Source organism: Symsagittifera roscoffensis, chromosome 4, assembly GCF_963678635.1.
Source record: "Symsagittifera roscoffensis chromosome 4, txSymRosc1.1, whole genome shotgun sequence".
In the NCBI taxonomy this organism is placed as follows: domain Eukaryota; kingdom Metazoa; phylum Xenacoelomorpha; order Acoela; family Convolutidae; genus Symsagittifera; species Symsagittifera roscoffensis.
Genome location: NC_087065.1, coordinates 63,272,004 through 63,294,854, shown reverse-complemented (window position 1 = coordinate 63,294,854; position 22,851 = coordinate 63,272,004). Strand labels below are relative to the sequence as shown.

The following is a 22,851-nucleotide window of genomic DNA, read 5'->3' as shown; positions in this document are numbered from 1 at the left end:
AATATACAAAAAGAACAACCCAAAGAAAAAATTTGGACAATACCATTTCTCTTAGAAAGCCCAAGAAATAAAGAATTTCAACCACCAGACCTTGAAATAGATTTTTTAATTGATTCAGGAGCAGAATCAAACATAATAAACATCCCCACATGGAATGAAATAAAAACTTTACACCCAAAGCTAACACCTCTTGAAACCTCCAGTAAGTTAGCAACAGCACAAGGATCAACATTGATAAACTACGGAAAAATCCAATTATTTCTCCTCCCCACCAGAACAATGGAGCAAAGCAAAATTTTAAATAAGCCATTTAAACAAATATTCCATATCACTGATATTAAATATAATATCATTGGAATACCATTTATTTCGAAGTATATACCAACAATTAACATCCTAAATAGTAAAATATTAATCAAAGATAAATATACAAAAACAAAAGAAATATCCTTAACATTTTTTCAAAGATTAAATAAACAACCACCATTCTTTTCAAAATTCTACCCGATATTTAACCAACAAAGAAAACACCTAAAACCACTATCAGGAAATATCTATAATTTTTCAATCAAACAAGTTCACCAATATGATAAAGAACAAAACAAACAAAAATTTTATATGTCAGAATTTGAATTCAAACCTATTCACAAATTTTTCAAAATCACAATCTCATCCATAAAATATTTGAAAAATTCGATTTCCGATATCATTTCCTTACATGTCTATAACAACACACCTTACCAAGTAACATTACCTTTAGGACGTTTAGGATATTGTGAAACCAACGCTACAATATCACCAATACACGAAAAAGCCTATCGCGTAAATAATATACTCCAATTACTAGATATTTGCCAATCTACAATTCTTAATGAAGAATTATCTATAAATAATATAATAAGTAACGAAAACAGAAATACGGATTATTTCACAAAAACTCCATATTTCAAACCTACATTCAACGTAAGTAACTACACAGAGGACCAACAGAAATTTTTAACAATGTTTAATTTCCAACATTCACAAATAACACAAGACGAATTCGAAAAGTTAGCCAAACAGCTAATTGAATATTCATCAGTCTATGCAACATCAAAATTCGATGTTGGAAAAATCAGTTCATCACTACATCTCCCGTTAAAACCAGACGCAGTTTTCAAAAAACAGAGAGCAAGTAAAGTACCGATTCACTTACATGATAAAGTGAACAGATTACTCGACATTTTAGAACAATACAACATTATATCACCAGTAAACAAAGAAGAACAACCAAAAGGCAACACATTTATCAACCCCGTTATCATTCTAGCTAAAGGAGAATCATTAAAAATCGTTCTCGATGCTAGATACCTCAATTCACTTATAGATGAATCAAAATGTAATTGGCCCATTGAACCAATACAAGTTATTTTAACAAAAATAAACGGCAAATACTTTACAACCGCCGATATGAATAGTGCATACAATCAAATGCCACTAGATGAATAATCACGACGTTTAACACAATTTGTTATCGGAAACCAACAATATGAATTCAACCGCTTATTCTATGGAATATCCATAGGACCAGCAGCATTTTCAGCTTTTATGAGCAAAATTTTTAGACCACTAATACTCAAGAAAAACGCAATCACCTATCTAGACGATGTTTTTATGCAATCACAAACAAAAGACGAGATGTTCAATGTTTTAGAAAAATATCACCAAATACTTCAGAACGAAAATCTGAAGGCCGCCCCCGATAAATCACACTTCTTTTTGACAAGAGTTAAATTCTTAGGACATAATATAGAAAGAAAAACAATCACTCCATTGAAATCACGCATTGACGCTATTCAAAAACTTCAACCACCAACAAATAAAAAGAAAATCCAAGAATTTCTTGGAATGTTAAACTTTTTAAGTAAATATGTTTATAAAATGCAATTATATCTACGACCATTTTATAACATCCTTAGACAACAAAATAACTTTGAATGGAACACAGAACATCAAACACGATTTGAAGAAATAAAGAAACTTTTAACTGAACAAATTTCAAACACAATTCCAGATTCAAATCAACCATTTTATGCAATGTGCGATGCTTCGAACTTTGGCATCGGTGCAGCACTATTACAATCACATAATGGTACAAATAAAATGAACCTCATATCAGCAAATTCTCGATTATTCACTCAAGCAGAGCTACGACTCTCAACTCTAATGAGAGAATGTACAGCCATAATATATACACTGACAGAATATGAATTTCTGATACTTGGATCAAAACACCCCACAGTTTTATTCACAGACCATAAACCAATCATCTTTCTCTTTACACAAAAATCTAACCCAAACCACCGAGTTTACAGATTTCAACTAATTCTAATGAAATTTCCAAACTTACATATAGTTTGGACTGCAGGAAAAAATCTTGCATTACCAGACACCTTAAGTCGAAATACACCACCTGAATTACTTACACGAAAAACAACAGTTGAAATACCCAAAAACATAAAATTCTACCTTGCAGAAAACGAAACATCACCCCGATTGGAATGCAAATATGCAGTAAAAACTGATATTGAACAATCACAAATAAATAATTTACAACATTTCCCACTTTATTTAGATTGTCAAAATAATCATTATGAAGTTGATCTACTTGGAACATCAACTTTCAAACCAATCCCATATTCTCAATGGATAAAAAATAACACCCAACAAAAACGAACAAAACAACACCCGCCTAAAAAAGACCATTTTCCACTAATTGAAAAAGAAGATTTAACTGATAAAATAAATTTATCAGGACCACAAACAAATGATTCAAAATACACAATAAATCAAGTTTTTGACCTTCACGACCCACTTGATACAATACCCTTATCTAAATTCGAAATTGAAAACATTTTTCTCCCTCCAACAGAAACAATTACAATTTCAACACTGAAACAATATCAAAATCTTGACCCGATAATTAGACAACTAAAATCATGGCACAAATATAAAACTAAACCTGTCAAGGCAGATTCAACCATTCTAGGAAACAAAACACTCCTCCGATACTTTCGCAAATTTAACAACACAACAATTAACGAAAATACAGACCTTTTAGAGTATAACCTGAATGAATCTACAGTTCCATGTCTCCCTTTAAGTATGATTCTTATAGCTTTTAATATTTCACATACACAAAATATTAAAGGACACTCTGGATCAGAAAAAACATATTCAAATTTTATACAAAATTTTTACTTCCCAAATGCACCAATTTGGATAAAAGTACTATGCAATGATTGTATAGTATGTCAACTAAATAAACCTTACCCAAATCAAAAACAAATAGCACAAAAACAAGATTTTAAAGGACAAAGTTTGTACTTTAATCATCGTATCTCATTTGATACCAAAGGACCAATTTCACCCTCATCCGAAGGAAACTCCTACATTATGGTAATTGTTGACGCATTTACACATTATGTAGCACTTAACCCAGTACCACATTGTAACGCTTATTACGCTTACACAACACTCTATGAACACTGGATAGCAAAATTCGGACTACCAGAAATTTTAGTTACAGACAACGGTACAGAATTCATAAATAATGAAATTATCACACTATGTCATTTATATAACATTAAACACAAACCACGTACATCTCATGCACCTTGGACAAACGGCTTAGTCGAAGGTATGAACCGTTCATTACAAGAATATCTTAGATGTATCATCAACGGAAATGATACAAAATATACCGAATGGTCAGCAGATGTAAAATTATTTCCCTTAGCATATAATTCACAAATTACGACAACTTTAGGAATGTCACCATACGAAATGGTTTTTAACCAAAAGCCACGCAAACCAATAATGTTTACAGCAAATTCTCATAAAAACGCACAAGGTTATTGTCAACCAAATGAAGACTCAATTTGTTATAACCTACCCTTACATACACACGATGAAGATCATTTTCATCACCCACGAATTCTTAAACTAGCCTCCGGTACACACACCGAATGGATTCTAAATAGAGATAAAAAACACAATGAAATTTATCAAAAAATAACAAAAAAGTTATTACAAAGACAAAACATTAATGAACAAATCAATTCACGTTTTACACCAGCCTCCGAATTAAAAATTGGAACATTTGTTTTGATACCTAATTTTAATACTCAAAAAGGAATTTCTAAAAAATTACAACCCCTTCGAAAAGGACCATACCAAATAATTGCAAAACCCACTGATGTCACATATAAAATTACCGACTCAAACAAAAAAGAAATCGTTCAACATCGAAACAACCTATTACCTTATTACCCAAAAGAATACGCACTCCGCGAATTAACTCAATTATATTCTTTCACAGGATTAAAAATCATTCAAAATGAACCACATCTGAAAAACACAGAACAAAATGATAACCCCACCAAAAATCAAAACACAAAACCAACCGCCACCAAAAACAATACACAAAACCATAAAGAATCTCCAAAACAAAGAAAAAATAGAAAAATGACCGAACAAATAATACCCCAAGAACAAATCGACAAATCAGAAAATAGAAAAACAACAAGACTCCGAAATCAACCACGTAAAAACTATAAAATATTCATCCCCCAATCTAAAATTTTAAAGAAAGTGGAATTTCAAAAGTAATTTTAACATTATACTTCACAATCTTGAAACCTTCGAAACATTTTTCATTTACATTTTTCAAAATAACATGCTGACAAGTACGTAATAATTCTAGTTCAAAATAGACCAATAGGATTCATCCAATCCGTCACTTTCTCTAACTCAAACTAAGACCAATTAGACGAATCATATAGAACTCCAGGCACATCTATAACTATAACTTTACGACCTCCAGGTCAAAAATAAGCAAACCACTCCAACTTGACAACTAAAATAAATATCACCATAATACCGTACCCCTCCCTTATCTAATAACCCAAAGATCAACAATATTTCCCCAACTCAGACCACGAATACCCCCAAAACAAATTTGTTAACTTAGCCTAAAGTAACAAAATGAACATTTCAATTAGCCTAAAGCATAAAAATCTCACCATACCCCGGATCATTTGACAAACAAAAATAAAGAAAAAGACGACCTCCCGATCACCATGAAAATTGCCCCCAACAATTTTTTATAAAACTCAACCCACTTGTCAAAAAACTAATAAATAATCCGACCACACTAGAAAATCGCCTCGAACAGCAAAAAATATTCGACCAAGAGATCATTTCTTAAATGCTCTTCTCTCAATCAGTTACTCAAATACTCATAAATTTTAAACATTTTTTTACAATACTTCAAACCTTTATAATATTTCTTTTTGATATACTTGAATCTTTTCTAATAATCCTAATCATTTTTTGTAACATTTTTTTAATTTTCTACACTATACTCGAACTATTCCTCCAACTTTCCAAAACCCTTGATTATATCCACAGGTACGATTTATACAACTTGTCTAAATGATACGAACAATTTTCAGTAGAACTGATATTTTTTTATTGTTTGTAATTTTCATAACATTTTTATCATCCCTCATTTTGACAATATGTAAATGTATAAAGAAAGCAATCTTCACATTTGCCCTAGCAACAATCCTTCTAATTCTTTTTTTGGAAGAATATTATAATAAACATAAACCTTCCCACTAAAGTAACAATTCAAAAATCCATCAAAAATTGCTACCTAACAGTCACAAAGTCAGTCTTCACCGACATCATCCCAAGATAACCAAACACCACCTTCAATTACTCAAAATCCTCAAACATCTACACGAATTTCTTTTCAAGACAATCCATACACTTTTGAAGAACGACATGCTCGTTTATCAGAACCACTAGAACCAGTTCAACGACAAGCACCTCTAAGCGAACCAACATATAACCTATACCCAACACTACCACAAGAACTAAGTAGAATAAGAAATCCTAGTCAAAACCAAAATACAGTCGAAATAAATAGACAAATTATACATCCTCGACGAAACAGAAATTTTCAAACTCCCCGAGTTCATTTTGATATACCTCAATCCCCATCACAAAACACTCCAGAAAACCCCATTGGTATATTACCAGAAACCCCTACGCTTCTTTCACAACGTAGCACCTCAAGCCTACCATCAGATTACTTAGGTTCAACACCAACATCTGAACAAATACGTGAAAATCCCTTTAACCCTCCAAACCAGGCATCACGACTACCATATTGGACAACACATTCATTTACACAAGGTGAATTAAATTTAGTCAATAATCCAATAGATATTTCTACGGATACAACAACATCCTCATCACTACCAGAAACATTATCACTACCATCAACACCATCAATAAGCCAGATTTCACCACCACCTTTTAACTTAAATTTTCCAAATAATCTCGACGCCAGATATCGAGAACAATCATCAATAAATATTCCTTTAAGACTAGATTGGAATACATTTACAGCACCTCCACCATTATTTGGACAACATCAAGAAAGTAACCGCCTTCATAACTGGGCACTTAATAGATTACAATATCGCCAAGATATTCACAACGATATCCGTGATCACAATATTCAAATACTCCAACAAAACAGTTTACAATTAAAGTTTGAAATCACAGTTAAGTTAAACAATATTACCCAACATCCCTACCCATTAAACCCACCTAACATAACAGCTCAATCACTACCACCACCGTTTATAACTACTGAAGTAATATACAAATACGACAGATATACCAAAAACACAATTGGCTACATTACATTTTATAATCCATACTCAGGATTATCATACACATGTATATTCTAAAATTATTAATTTTTCTCCAACTCCTTTTTCTAGTAATCTCAAATCAAAACATAAACCCTTCCCCTCGTACAGGACCACAAGATTTATTAGTAACACATTACGATTGTGAAGAAAATGAACAAAAAACACTACATAAATATGCAATAAATCAAGTATCACAATGTGAAACAGAACCACAAGCTATAGAAACCACAGATGTAATAGCAACACTCTATTCAAAAGCCCGAGCAACAACAGTTACAGGTTATAAATTCACAGCAACATTTTCCGAAAAGAAAGTACATTGTTCACAAGTCTCGAACGGAAACAAAAACCGACTTGACCATGAATCATTCTATCAGAGTAATATAGAACGTCTTTTACATCTCAATCCCGACGATTGTAAAAGTGAATTACTTAGACTAAACATCACACAAAATAAAAACTCCGCAAGAAAGTTAGTTAATTTTCAAGTTTTTTCAGACTCTGTACATCAATCACAACTTGAAAGACACCAAGGACATATAAAACTAGACGAAAAATACCCGTATAACGGCGCACACGGACGATTAACCTATGACCTACACGATAAACATTGGATACCACACATTGGTATAAATGACCCATCAAACTGCAAAGCAGACACAAAAAATAAAGGATACCAAGAAATAATGTTTTTCGATTGGAAAATACAACTCGAAAAAATACAACTAACACGAGATTTATCAGATAATACAATGATCTATCAAGGAATCCGATTACCTTGTAAAAATGATCAAGGTTTTTGCGACCCTACAACGAGAACACAAGCAACCATTGTTTGGTTCCCCGAAGATACATGTACAACATTTCAAGTAGCAAAAATACACGCTCGTATGATAAAATTTCACGAAAAATATTTTATACAATCAATTCCATATGAACAAGTCCATCCATCACGAAAACTAAGTTCTAATTTTAGAAACATAGACAATATAGAAAATAAATTGACACGTTTTCAAATATATCAAGAAACAGAACTTGCATGTAAATACAGGAATCCACTTCACAGAACACAATACTCTGAAATATTAGTTGAATACGAAAAAGGATTCGACATGACCACTGGAAAAGTAAAAATCGACCCATATGCCACAGGTCATCCTCCAAACGAAGGAACATCCTATATACCAGTTAATTTTGAAAAAAGCAACGGACAACCTGGTGGACATCTAAAACCCCATGACACCAGAAGCACACGCTTACAAGAATTATCACTAATGAATACTACATATTTCGGTAATATCCACTATGATATTCATTTAGATATGAAACTAGATTATACAATTAGCCGAATTTTTCAAGAAATGTCACTCTCCGAATTAGAAACACTACACCAACTATGCGAATTAGAACGAACACAAATATTACAATCACTTGCACTAGCAGTATTAAAAATACCCTATGCAGGATACTTATTATCTGGAAATAGATCAAATTTTTTAGACTATGAAGGAAACATCTTATGGTTTTATACTTGTACTAAAAAAGTATCACCACTATACGTTTTTGAAGATAAACGATGTTATAAAAGAATCCCTATCTTTTATAAGAATAAAGTACATTTCGTGGATACACTTTCACGAAGAACCTATTTCTGGGATACCGCAGTCCCATGTGGATCAGAAAACAGCCACAATGTAGTACAACTAAACCCTGATGAAAATAAATATTATCTTCTCACTCCATATCCCACATTAATGCAATCACTCAAAAAATTTTCACCAGAAAGCATTCGCGCTATTGCTCGAAACCCAAATATAGACTTACAATCAATAGGAATCTATTCAAAATCAGATATTCAACATCACATTAGAACACAACAATTCCAAGAATTATTAACACAAATGGACACTATACAAAGACAATCAATAGACCAAAATTTACGCAAACTTGCAGAAACCGCAGGATTTGCCGATATCTACACGCAAGACTATAGCGGATATTTTAAAGACATTAAAGATTATATATATCTAAACGGTGAAAAATACCGTCCCCAAGATATATCACCAATTAATATTTTTAGCTTTGTTACACTCAAAAATGAGATCTTCGATTTTCTAGGATGGCCCTACTACATCTTAGAAAAATTGACTATTTTATACGCAATGTTTAACTTTATTGGATTTCTTTTCTCACTTTTAAAAGGAATCTACAACACATGTGCTATACACACACAAGTAAACAGACAAGCAAGCGTAGCACGCATACTCTTTGCAGGATTTTTTGGAATCTTTTCTACATCTATAAACAAAATTCTTTTAGACGCACAAATAAAAGAATATAACACAAAAATAGCAACACGACAAAATACATACGACGAAGAACATAACAATGTAGACATAACGCCAACGGCACCACAATTACCACCCCTACCAAATAACCATCCACTATCCCTAGCCCCACGAAATTTTCGAAATTTAGCCATCACACATAATCCAAATTTTCAACTCACCACATCACAAAGTCCCATCCAACATATAATGACACACCAGTCACAAGACCATAATACTTATGAACAAATTATTGAACAACCCCATACCACCGCTTTTCAGTCTCAAAATAATCATTTTTTTAGCCCACGATGAGCCGCCAACTTGGATCACTACACCGATCAAATTCCCACCCAACCAATCTTACCTCTCCAATCCCAATAATACCACCTTTTGCTTTTCCGCCACCCGATTTTCCATCTAGTAATGTAACATCAGGCATGAATTCCGACACTAATTCACACATCTCAGTTTTATATTCCATCTCACAACTCAATAACCCGAATATTGAAACCCCCGATGAATTTGCCGACTCAGAACCATCCCCATCCAATAATTTTCATAACTCTTCTAAATTTTCTCAACCCCCTTTTCAACCCATATTATCCAATAACCCTGACCCAATCACTCCCACACCCTCTTATGCTTCCCAAGTTACCCCAACCTACTCCTCATACCATTCTGACCAATCATCTCATTCTCCAGACACCCCCCGAATCTCCCCAGAGCTAGATAATTTTATTACCCTTCAACAACAACCCTACCACCTTAATACCCCAACCATAAACCAAATCTCCTCCACAATAAATTCATCCAACCCCCCTACCCCTACACCCTCTTCAAATTATACTGAATCATTAGCACCATCATCCACATCAACTTAATCTTCACTCAACACTAATAGAGCTTACCGCACTTTTAAAAGAAAGTTCCCCAACCATCCTTTCCCAGCAAAACCAGGAACAGCCCGTGAATACATCAACCACCCCAAGCATACTAACACAAAAGAATTTTTAGCCATCACCTTACCCTCATTCCCACAATACACCTTAAACACCCCCCACGACACTAACGAAACACGCAACTTTGTAGATGAATACGTTTTAATGCCCACTCTCTCTTGGACCTCATATTATCATTTTACTAACCCTCTTTGCTTACCTTTATCTAACACTCACATTGATATAGAGCGAAATACGGACATGCTATATCGACTCACTACACCACTAACCGCTAGACAATTTACTTACGTTGGATATAAAAAATCACTAAAAACACACACTGCACCTAGAGCTAACGAATATACACTCGAATACTATGATCACAACATCATCAGAGCTAACCAAGATCAATTCTTAGACGACGATCGCTTCGCTAATCCACAAATTACCGAGAAATTTTTCATCAAGACACCATATATATTTACACTAAACATCTTCGACCGAAAGTTTGATCACATTATTTCAGAAGCACTAACAGACACACAAGCATACGAAAGTTTTAAAGAACGCTTCCAAATATTTTCACTAACCTTTCATTTCCTTGCACCACACGAAAGAGATTTACACTGCTCACACGATATTATGTTGCGCACTAAACAAACCCACACATATAGTTATTACCGCTTCATCCAAAATCACTTTGACCTACACACACCCTCTAGACAACCACACCATCGCTTTCAATTCATTAATTCCAAATACACTTCACCATTTTTCCTAAATTTCACATATTGCATTAAAGATACTAACCTTCATGGTATTCTTCGCAATTATGATCCCATAACCCAAATGTACATCTTCTGTCCCATCACCAAGACCTTCAACGCCGAAGAATCCCGACCCTTCCTTATCCCGCACGAGTTTGTACAACCCATAGAAATCCCAGTTTTAGAATTCATCCACAACACTAAATTCAATCACAAATTATATAATCTAATCCAAAACACACCTTATGAGTTTGCAGTTGGCACTGAAGAACTAACCACTATTAAGGCACTTCAATTGCTTTGGCCACTGCTTCAGACTAAAAATATCATCCGCATCTTAGCTAAACTACTAACAAATTCCGATCTCATCCACGACATCTTCCCCCACGGTTTTTTCCCCGACGACTAACAGGTAAGTATGAATTAAATGAATATTACTAACTAATTAAAATATTAAAAACTCACCATTCTTTATCCATGTTTTTTTTAGATTTTTAGTCTTCATCCGACGATCACCTACAAAAACCACAAAAAACAAATAAAGATCGCAAATTTCATCAAACAGATTTCAACAATTCTATTAATCTCTTACACTTATAAATTTATAAATTTAATACCAATGCAGTAAATTCATTTCTAAAATTTTCCCCACAAGCAGTAAATCTAATTATGATGAAAATTTGTAACTTAAAATTCCCCCATAACTAGCAGTAAATTTCCAAATTCTATGCAGTAAATTAATAAGAAGCAAATGCAGTACTAACCTTTTGATATTCTCATTCATTCGCACAGAAATTCTATCCACACTCGCACAGCTCGCCCACGAAGAATTGTTTAAAATAATGAATTTCAGTTTCAAGTTTTCACACTAAACAACTCTAACATATAATAACATGTTTCAAACCTTCCTTTAACCTGGTTGGAAAGGAATCATATACTAAACATAACTAACCAACGCAACTTACTAAATACCACAAATCATAGAATAACAGCATGACTAAGAAAAGGAAACCAACGGTACCCAAACCGGATTAACCCAGTTTAAAACTGGATAATTTATTCTTTTGAAGACTATTATAAAGTCTAAAAAAGAAATAATAAAACACAAAAAAGTCGAAAGACAAACCCATACCACGAACAATTTGCTTTTTGGAAAAAGGACATAACCAACAAGACATAAGAAAAACCACAACAAACCCAACATAAAACGTTGTCACATAACAGGACCCCTCACAAAAACGGCATGAAATCATACTCCCACTCCTGGCCTAACCCACCAGGAAGGACGTCCTGAGCATGCTCTATAGCCGGCCTAACCCACCGCGCTACATCCACGCTTTGTGACCACACCTCTATTTTTAATAAGAGCTACTCAAGTGTGAGTAACTCTTCAAAATAACCGAACTAAAACAAAAAGCTTTTGTGAAAACAACTAACTAAAATCATAATTAAAAAATATTAAACTAATAAATGTTTTATAAAATGTAAATTACATTATGCAATACATAGATCAGAATACAACACCAAGGACGAACATCTAAAGACAAAACGACCCCACTACACTCGAGAGAGAATGACCAACCACAATCGATATGCCACTCACAATCACAACTCAAAGGATTTAGAGTACGACTTGACTTCGCAGAAAAGGACTTCATTGAACTAGACCAATGACCACCTCGATGTTCAAGTATACGTACAGATCCGAGTAACCAGGCATCCCCTCCACGCACAATCTCCACGCAGAACAGAAAAACCTGACATAGCAAACCATTCTGAAATCAGATTTGAGTTTGTTGCAAAGACTTAGTCGTTGTCACTAGAAGACACAACGTCTTATGTCTCTAACTCCAGCTTCCTGGAATTTCTTTAACAAAGAGGAAACAAAAGAAATATGATGTTCGCCAAACACCAACGTCCATCATCCATCCTTCGAATTGCAGAAGAACTATTCTAAAAAATTCTGTAAAACCCGGATGGGTGGAACCTGATCTAAACTACATTTTATGATTGGATAATTTAGATATTTTACCAATGTAAAGTATTTAATATTAACCAATCATGATCCATCTAACTAACAACCCACTTATTTGTAAGTGCTGAAGTTACTTGTAATTTCAGCACCAGAGAGATTTGAATTTAACTTAGAAATTAGTTGGACTCTCCCGAGCACTTCAGCAGCCGCAATAAACCAGTATACCCTAGATCTATTGAGCCTAGCAGAGACTAGTTAAACAACCTGAGACTAGATAGTATAAGAGTAAGATTAGGATCGGTATTAGACTAAGAAGTTGCACGAATCTATCCGGCCGAAAATAAGATAGCGTGACGAGCAGACGGTGTACCCTATCCGAAATTACTCTATGAGTTAACCAACTCGGTCCTAACTCACTAAGGTTATGTAAAACTGGCTGAATTGTCTCAGGCTGAATTTTCTGAATTTTAAATTGGCTGAATTGTCTCGTATATTTTTGGCTGAATTGTCTGAATTTCAAATCGGCTGAATTGTCTGTGGCCGAATTGTCTGTGCGCCGTTTCTGAAATATAAAGAAAGTAAGACTGAATTCAACCATTGCAAAACTATAAATAATCTCAATCACAAATCTTATAATGTTACAATTTAAGCACTTACAGTTAAAATAAATTATGATTCAATTCGGTTAAAGTAACAATTAAGTAATGAGTTTCTCCCGTTAATGAGACTTCGACTAAATTAAATTATGATGTGAAATGATTTTCGCACTCCCTCAAACTTGTGATGTAAATTGGACGAATAATCGCAAAGCTCCAAAATATATCAAACCAAACATACGCAACAACCCAGTTCAAATTTCTGAGTGTTTAACTTCATCTTTGACGATTTCGAACAATTTTTCCGACAGTGCTTGGAGCGCTACAGCTCCCACGGTGTTGTACAGTCGCTAGTCAGTGCCGCGGGGTCTTCGGAGAAAACGCTTGTCTCGCAGTTCAAATCGTCGGTTTCGTCACCGTCGGTTAGAGGAGTTCCCAGCACCCCCTGGAGCCCCCCTGAAAGGCGAACGGGTGGGGAGGGCAGGGGGAGGTGAAAGGATTCGACCAGCGATGTCCGAGTTCGGTCCGATGGTGCTACCGGGTTGCGAGAATGATGTCGCCAGTTTTGGCCCCGCATCTTGAAATTGGTGTCCTGTTGGATAGCTGTCGGATAATTTTGATGAGTCATAGCCTGAACTTCCTCCTGGTCGTGATTCTCTTGGAAATGTATATTTTGGATTTGATTGTCCCTGCTGATTTCCGGGGTGATGTTGCGGGTGCGGTTGAGGTGACTGGTTCCCAAACGAGACCTGCTGATTGGTTGATCTGTCGTTTGAGTTGGATCGGTGGTGGGTGCCGTTGGCAGGTACGAGTAAACTGGTCCCTGTGTGTTGGTGGGGGGCATTTGGGTGTCTAGCTGAGGGTCCATTTGATAGTCTAGGGGGAGGTCCTCTGAATCCTATAAATTTAACTCGAATCTTCATTTTGTTTTTATAGCTACCATTCTAGTTCTCTTAATTACATGAACTATTTGGATCAATTACCTGAATTGAAAAAAAAAATGATCAGAAACTTTTCAGAAGTAGGTTTTACTGCATCATTTAATGCAGACATTCAGGGGTGGATTTAGGGGCAGGGGTTGGTTTGGAATGGACGCCCCTCATTGATTTGATCCCCTCGCCAGCCAAAAGGTCCCCCTTTGATATTATTTTTATTAAATCCATTTTCGAACAACTCTTAAACTTTTCTAGATGCGCCATTTCTAAAGCGTCCAAAAACGGAATTTTTGACCTGTTTTTTATCAATTTGCCTGCGGCGCAGAAATTGTTGTCAAATGTGTGCCCTTATAGTGTTCTGGGAGTGCTCGGAAGATCAATTTGGTCCAACTAAAAAAAGGTCGACAATTTTTTTTTCGAAAATCCACCGTCCCCTCCCCATTCGAGAAAATCCTAGATCCGCCCCTGCAGACATTGAAGCTACCAGGGGCGGATCAAGGATTTTCTCGAATGGGGAGGGGACGGTGGATTTTCAAAAAAAAAATTTGTCGGCCATTTTTTAGATGGACCAAAAGGATTTTCCGAGCTCTTCCAAAGCACTAAAAAAAGACCCTGTTTAGGCCAACATTTTAGGCCAACAATAGCGTTTTTAGGCACTTGAGTTTAAGAAAAATTTCAGGTGGTCCAAAATGGATATTTCAAAATAGTACAAAGGGGGACCCTTTGGGTCGGCAGGGGGTCAAATCCTTAAGGGGAAGGAGCGTCCGCCCCCTCCCCCTAAATCTGCCACTGGAAACTACATTAAACAATTTTATGATACTTTAAATTATGTTTTAAGAAATTACTAAGCTCCTGATAAACTGACCAGAAAAAAGAGTATCGTTGATATGTGCGATTTTGAGGAAATTATGATACCAAACGCAAAAAGGTTGAACAAAAATAAACAGACGGGACTACTAGAAAGAGATACCGAGCCATGAATGAAATAATTAACTACTCAGCCACATAATTGACACAATTTCATTATTTAAAAACTGTCAAATTAATTTTTTTGTTACCTGTTTGGATCAATTTTTTAAATTAAACAAGGATAGCTGGTTGTTGTGCAAAAAGCACAGATGGTTCCCACGTCAATGAGAAAAAAAGTTCTCACGTTGTGTCGTGTTTTATTATTGATGTGATGAGAAGGTGGCTGAGAGAACAAACTCCTATAACTGAAGCACATTCGATAATAATAGTAATTTAGGTTTAATCCGCAACAATTTTCCTCAAAAAATTGATTAAAAAAATGAAAAATTTTACGGCCTATCTTGAATTATCTCTCGGGCTTAAAACTGATTGATTTCTCCCGGGTTTTTCTCCAAATTAGGAAAATTTATAAATATATTTATTAATTTCGTTCAATTCACGAATGAAATTGCTATTAAATGATAGATCACTCGATCCATGCCGACGATTGTTTGTGGTACCTGTTGTTTCGTGGATAACATAAGAAACGAATACACACCCGAAGAGAAAACCGGAGCATTTTCAATGGCCGGAACACTTAACAAAAACATTGCAACGCTAGTTAAGCGGTTTTCCTATTGAATTTATTTTGATAAATAGCCAACCAGCATTTTAACGTTTAAAAAAAGTTTTACCTAATTTTAAAAAATCACAAAAAACAGACTAAGTTTTTTTTGCAATGCAGCAAGAAAAAATCATTTTAAAGCACAATTTATGAAAACTAAGACTGATATTAAACGTCGCCCGTCCTACATTGGACGTTAATATCCTTATATAAACAAACAAATGAAAATAATGAAATGGCTCACTAAAAACGCAAACAAAATTTCCAAAAAAACAAGCTGGTTGTCAAAAAAATCTTGTGCACTTTAATGAACTGTTAAGAATTTGTTAACTTTACAAAAAATGACAACAATAAAAAAAATGGGATCAATGCATTGCTTTTTTTAAGAAATTTGATTATTATATATTTACAATTATGTTTTACTAACACACAGAAACGAAGCGGAGCTTCGGACCACTTGCGATATAAAATTTTACACGGCAGTCAAACGGGACAAAAACAACCGACTAAAAAAAGATGAAAAAAAAACTCGAAAAAACATCGTTTTTTGTTGCTACTTAAGCCAATACTTCGTAAACTTTTTAATTGTTTATTTAGCCTAATTATTCAGATTTGATTGTTTTTTGTTTGTTGTTATGGATAATTCAATAGCAAAGACACAGCCATATTTTGAAACTATAAATGAAACTGCTTGTGTGCAATCAGTCTGATACTCTGCACCAGGTAACCAAAATGAACCAAAAAAAAATATTCGTAACGGAGCATTCGATGGTAGAACTACAAAAAATGCCAGAACAAAACTTCGAAATTGTCTTTCCGCCATAAGAAACGAACAAATATGTGGAATCAAGTGGAAAACTAGCACGCTGTGGTCGCAGGTACATAATTGACAAGAAAATGACCACAGAACTAGCAAAGAAACGGTTTGAAATCAAGTCGCTCCAAGAAAAACCAGAAGAAAAATAAGTTATAAAAGCTTGATACACGAAATTGACCTCAACGAAAAAAAATCCGATATTGGCTTCAACGAACGCCACAAATCCAAGCATGCATGCAATTTCGTGAGGCCATAAAACTAAAACTCTGAAACAAAAAGTTAGACATTTTTGACCTGCTGTGACCAGTAGGCAGCCCGGAAATGGAAGTACTCGTAGTGATGAACCCAGGAAACATAAAACTGTCACAGGCGAAAAAAAAACGCAATTCGAAGAAGAAAACAAAAAAGACAACAGAGACGGGAAAAAACGATGCATCGGAGGAACACAAAAATAACCAGCAAGGAGTAGATGAGCCAAAACAACCAGGAAAACCCAGGGACGAGCTCCCAAACAAAGGGGAAATATCAGGAAAAATGAGAAGTTGTGCACAAATTCGATCAGGAACAATGATTATAAAGAACACTTAAAACCCACTGTGACTATAAAACTCAAAACTTGAGTCTCAAGTGGACTATAAAACACGATTTAAAAAAACAGGGGAATGTCACCCGGTCAGATAATGGCAAACCTCTGAACAATTTTTTTTAGCATTTACACCACTTAAATTTTTTTCAAATTTTTGGCGCTCAAGTCATAACTGCTTCATTTTAACTTTAGTATATCACTAGATACCGTTTGATATTTGTTTTGGCTCCCCATTGTGAGTGAAGAAAAAACTTTTTGAATTACAAGCATCGGTTATAATGGTAATAATTTTTTCAGTTTATGCCATTTAGAGAATACTGGGTCAATAGGTGGTTAGTTTACTCCACAGGGAACTCGAAATTTTGATACTAGAACTCATTCACGTTATTGTGATCTTTCTTTTTTGCTATTTAATAGTGGAGAGAAAACACTTGTTTTACTCTCAAAAATACAAAAAGAGCATGCAGTTTATGTGCAAGCGCACCTACCATCTTGAAACGAATTTTCAAAAAAAATGATAACAAAGTTAAAATTTAAGTTAAAAAAAACCTATTTGTAACTTAAAACCTGAATTTTTTTAACTTGAATTTTTTTTATAATTTGCACTTTTCCTCACGGAACTTCAACTTGCTTGGAAAAATACCCAATTCCAAAGCTTTCTAGATATTTGGTATTAAGAATTGTTATAACAAACCAATAATTAAAACTCTTAAGATTCTTTCATACCTTAGATATCAGAAAACGAGGTGATTTATCAGTAGCTGAGAAGTCTGATTGCTTGTTTTATAGTAACCAGTCAATGAGTAGAAATCTCTAAGATCAGAAAACGTCTAAAAGCAGAAAAATGGACAAGTTTAGATATATACGGTCAAATTGATGACAACACTGATTGGAATCGTCAGTATACCAAGGAAATGAATCAATTATGCATTGAGTAATTTCATCAAATTGTTTTTAAATTCAATTTTAAACAACTCATAATCAAATTATTCACTCTTTATGCATAAAATTTGTGTAGGCCTTCTTGTGGCAGCCCCGAATATGATCAGCAAATAAGCTGGTCTAGCTAACTGCAGATAAAAAATACATATTTACTGGATAATTTTGCTGTATGCATCTGTTCAGTTTTGCAAGTAAAAAATCCGACAAAATATTGTTTCTCGATCTGCTCAATTCAAGTTTCGACCGTGCTCGAGGTATGTTTTGACTGCACTCGAGGTATGTTTCGACCGTGCTCGAGGTATGTTTCGACCGTGCTCGAAGTATGTCTTGACCGTGCTCGACCATGCTCGAGGTATATTTCGAATTTGTGCTCGACCCAAACGCCTTTCTCGACAATTCTTTTTCCGTCGAGCACTGACATGTGCTCGGCTTTGAAAGTCAAACATAAAGTGAGCAATTCGACCCGGTTATTCGTGTCTATGGTAATATTGACAACTCTAATACTTTTTTACCGATTCGCTTATAAAAGTTTATATTTTTCTGCTCTTAGACCATTCTGGATATTGCTCCGCCTCCGTGTTTTATAGTTTTATGATATCAATATACTCACACATTCACTCGTTCACTCCATATAAAAAGTCTGAAAATTGAATTTGAATCAAAACATATTTAATTTACGCGTTTTGCCGAACAAAGCCTTAACTAAGAAAATTTAGATTTTCACCAACTCTTCTATCAGTTTTCAGCGTGCAATTATCACGTACACAAAATAGCAGTAAAACGTTTAACAATTGGTGCCCTCGCAAAAAGCATGCAGATTTTCTGTGTATGAGTCATGCTTACCTTTATAAATAGGTCTGCTGGGCTAGAAAAAGTTAAAGCAACTTTACACTAAGAACAAAATTATAATACTCTTTGTCACTGTTTAAATCAGTGCCAATTTTGAAGAAGACGCCTTTTTCCTCCCAATGATTTAACCCCTTGACCACCCAAATGACACCTTTTTGATATTATTTTACAACACCCTCTCCGAATTTTTTGATAGAAAGCGCCTTTGCCGCCAATTTAAAAAAAATTTTGAGCGCCAAAAAAACTTTCCAAAATGTGCCCTCAAACGTCAATTCTGCTGCGTTTTTTTTTCCATAAATTCATCTATAGTAAGGATAAAAATCTTTACTAGGTACAAGAGGGGAGAAATTGCTGAGAGGATTAGTTCAATTGAAAATTTTAAGTGGAACCCTGAGCCATTTCCTGACTACTTGCCCGTGAATTTATCTCAGGAAAACTTTCGAGAATATTCAAACTTATCATCAAAACTTCAAGTTAATCATTTTTTTTTCTGATGATCACTACGCTAAAAGCAGCTGCAGTTTTCTTATTTAATCGATTCTTTCCGACCAATCAATTAGAATATTACCGGTGGTAGGGAATGGCTTTGGCCATTGCGAGCGCCTGGGTGAGGCGATCTGTGGCTCCTATGAGCGTGTTTTGCGTCATCTGCTTCTTCTAGAAAGTTCGAAGGCACTAAACCTCTCTCGCCACTCAGCAATTCGGCCTGGAAACACTTGATGTTTACTTGGCAACAAACTGTAGAAAACATCAAAACAACGAGTATTAACTCACTACATAGAATCCGTCTTCGTCAATGGGTCCAAACGCGAACATCAAATCGCCAGCTCGGAAACTTAACTCGACGTCCTGGAACAATTTTTTAAGATTGAACTATAAACAATCAATTATTTATGGAACAGTTTGTTTTACCGGACACTTAGTTTTAATATCATAAATTTGTTGTCTACAAAAAATTGGGCAAAAATTCAACATTTTTTTGTCATCAGAGGCTCTATTTCACAAGAAAAAATTTGCAGCTGCACGAGGTTATTTTTGTAGGAAGAAGCTGATAATCAGAGGTCGTCTGATAAAAATCCGGGAAAAATAATCACAATTTAAGATTAATGCTATACCTCAGCATCTGGGTTGGGAGAAGTCTTTCTCGGGTCGTAGTCGAACAGGGCCACCATTTTCCTCAGTGACGTCACACTCGCTTTGTCCTTCAGTCTGGGGCCACCAGCGACTGCAGCCGAAGAAATAACCCCTACAAACAATCTCTTATCTTGGATTGAACCCTCATCGCAGAAAAATTGAACAAAAGAAAATTATATCGAACGATCATAATTAAATGATACAAAGTTCGAACAAATTTGGACACTAAGAATTTGATTGAAATTAATGGAAACTTGCTTTCGGAATTTCTGCTTTATGACAATGGACGCCTGTAATTATGATGTTTATCGGCACTTTCTCGGCCCTTAAAGTGCGTTTTGAATGGCTCAGTGTTGGATTCAATAATTTAGATGGAGTTTCAAGGGAAGATAAAAAACGCGGATGAAGTACAAGGTGAAAATTTGAAATACAGATGAATGAAAAATTAATAACTTGAAAATCAAATCAAAAAAACTATCCAATCACTTTTTCAACTTCTTTTTATATGGTTGTTCATTGAAACCCTGTTGAGTTTTAAATCTAGCAGTTGTGTTCGACAGAGGGTTTAAGTACCAGTCAGTGTCAACTCAAAGTTCTATTGGCTACATAGCATGTCATGTAAAAGAGTAGACAGAAGTACCTGCAGAAGAATCCGAAGTGGCGACGGACGCCGAGGAGTGGTGAGTGGCGGCAAAGCTGGAGCCGAGTTCGAGCACCATGTTACTCGGCACGAAGCCCTTCATCCCATCTCGCGTCTCGCCGTAGTAGAATTCGTCCTCGTCTTTGTCGCCGTACACTTTGATAACCTATAAGAGCGAAACAAGATATCTTTCACGATTAATTTCACGATATCTTTCACGTTGCGGTCTTTGCCTCTCGATCGAAAGGTTAGATGCTCGAGGCTCACCATGATACTAGTTGATGCTAGTTGCTCGAGGGTGAAGCAACATTACCCAGCCCAAAAAATTAGCCAAAAAACGACGACATCAGCTCTCAGTAATGAGCTGAATTACTCGTATTTGAGATTTCATTTCGAGCCAAATGGCCTCAAATTAACGTAAATCTGCTGCCATTTTTTTAAAATTATTTTTTCATAGCATTATTTGACAAATGCACTATAAGAAGACTGAAAATGAGTCTTACATCTGCTTCCCTGAATGCGATTTCTTCATGTGCCGACTCCTTATTAGGACTCATGACTAGTGGATTGTAGTTGTATAAGGCCACGAAGTACCGGAAACGCTGCTGTTGTTGCGGGTACAACCCCGGGGCACGCTTCCAGCGACCACCCCCTTGAGGAGTCCCAACGTCAAGTCGGTGCCGTCCGGATCCTCGAAGTCTAGCAGGCGACGACTGGTATGTTATCATGTCGTCATCGCGGAAACCAGAGCCGGGCGACCGAAGTGATTGTGAGTTTCGGTAGCTTGGCCGAACTTGAGTTAGCTCCGAGTCTGAAGTGTATGCCTTATCGTTCGCTGCGAGCTGACTGTGCGGCGGCGGAACACGCGGACGAGAGCGTCGCGGTCTGTCCAAGTGACTTCTCGGCTGAATCAATGAAAAAAACCTGTTATATAATCGAAGCAAGTGTCGACTTTTTCACCAATTTAGCTTGATTAATTGATCAACCAAATCCTGCCTTAACTCAAGGCTTACAATTATTCGCCACAAAGAGGCGTTTTTATTTTAACACTATTCAATATCCGTTTACGGCAAACAGATCCTATTTTTTTAGTGTTAAAATATCAGTAGGTTCACTAGGACATTTATTATGGGTGGGGGGGGGGGGGGGGTCAAAAAAGCGACACTAGGGGGCATCACAAAATAATAAACTGATAAATAATATAAGATCAACAAGATATACTGACTGATTTGAGATACTGTTGGTAGTCGTATACAGTCGGCATCACAGAAGGAACGCCAACGCTCTCCAAGTTGAACTTGGGCTGACCATGGTAACCTTGAACTTTGGAATCTGTATTAGCACTAAGATTTGACCTGAACTCTCCCTCTTCCAAAATGTCTGCTAGCTCCGACATCTCACTTGTCTCACTTAAGTAGTCAGGGGGTTGCAATTCGATATCTCCAATAGAAAATCTTGGTTGTCCCCCTCCGGGACCGATAAACGAGGGGTCCCCACCGCCACCTCTGAGAGGAGATAATCCGGTCGCGGGGAGGGTAGGATTTATAAGGCTGTGATTGTTAGTGGGTGAAAGGATAGTGGGCACTTTGGCGGGTTTGGAGTCGATTGAAGAACCGCCGTAGGAAGTTGTCCGCACTGATATTCGTTTAGCACCTTTAATACAAATATTTTTATTGCAATCATATTTCTTACAAATTATGACATAAACAAGTCTAGTCAGTTGGAGTGCAAGAAGAACAGAAAGTTTCTACCACAGTTGTATCCTCGCAAAAAAAAACAAAAAAGTGCACTTTTTAGAATAAAATTTTTGCTTTGATTTTCTGAGGTGTTTTTTCGAAGGATGTTAATGCTAAATTTTGTATCATATAAAGAGCCTAATTAAAAACGAACCATAATTGATAATCTTTTTTTGGCCTGATTGTTATGAATATCAGAGAATTTATCAATTCGGCGTAAAATTATTCTAAAGTCTTCTGAAAATTCAATTAAAATATCAGAC

General features: G+C 35.6%; 2 protein-coding genes across 3 annotated transcripts in view; both read right to left on the bottom strand.

Annotated features, from left to right (window-relative positions):
• LOC134844272 (meiosis-specific nuclear structural protein 1-like) overlaps positions 1–22,851 on the bottom strand; it is a 310,596-nt gene that overhangs the window by 112,746 nt on the left and 174,999 nt on the right. The window lies entirely within an intron of this gene.
• LOC134844987 (peripheral-type benzodiazepine receptor-associated protein 1-like) overlaps positions 13,384–22,851 on the bottom strand; it is a gene marked incomplete in the record, with an annotated part of 60,018 nt that continues 50,550 nt past the window's right edge. The window contains 7 exon segments of the mRNA XM_063861815.1: positions 13,384–14,274; positions 19,647–19,784; positions 19,853–19,927; positions 20,194–20,324; positions 20,853–21,018; positions 21,356–21,757; positions 22,078–22,505. Of these exon segments, the coding sequence (XP_063717885.1) occupies positions 13,699–14,274; positions 19,647–19,784; positions 19,853–19,927; positions 20,194–20,324; positions 20,853–21,018; positions 21,356–21,757; positions 22,078–22,505 (1,916 nt within the window).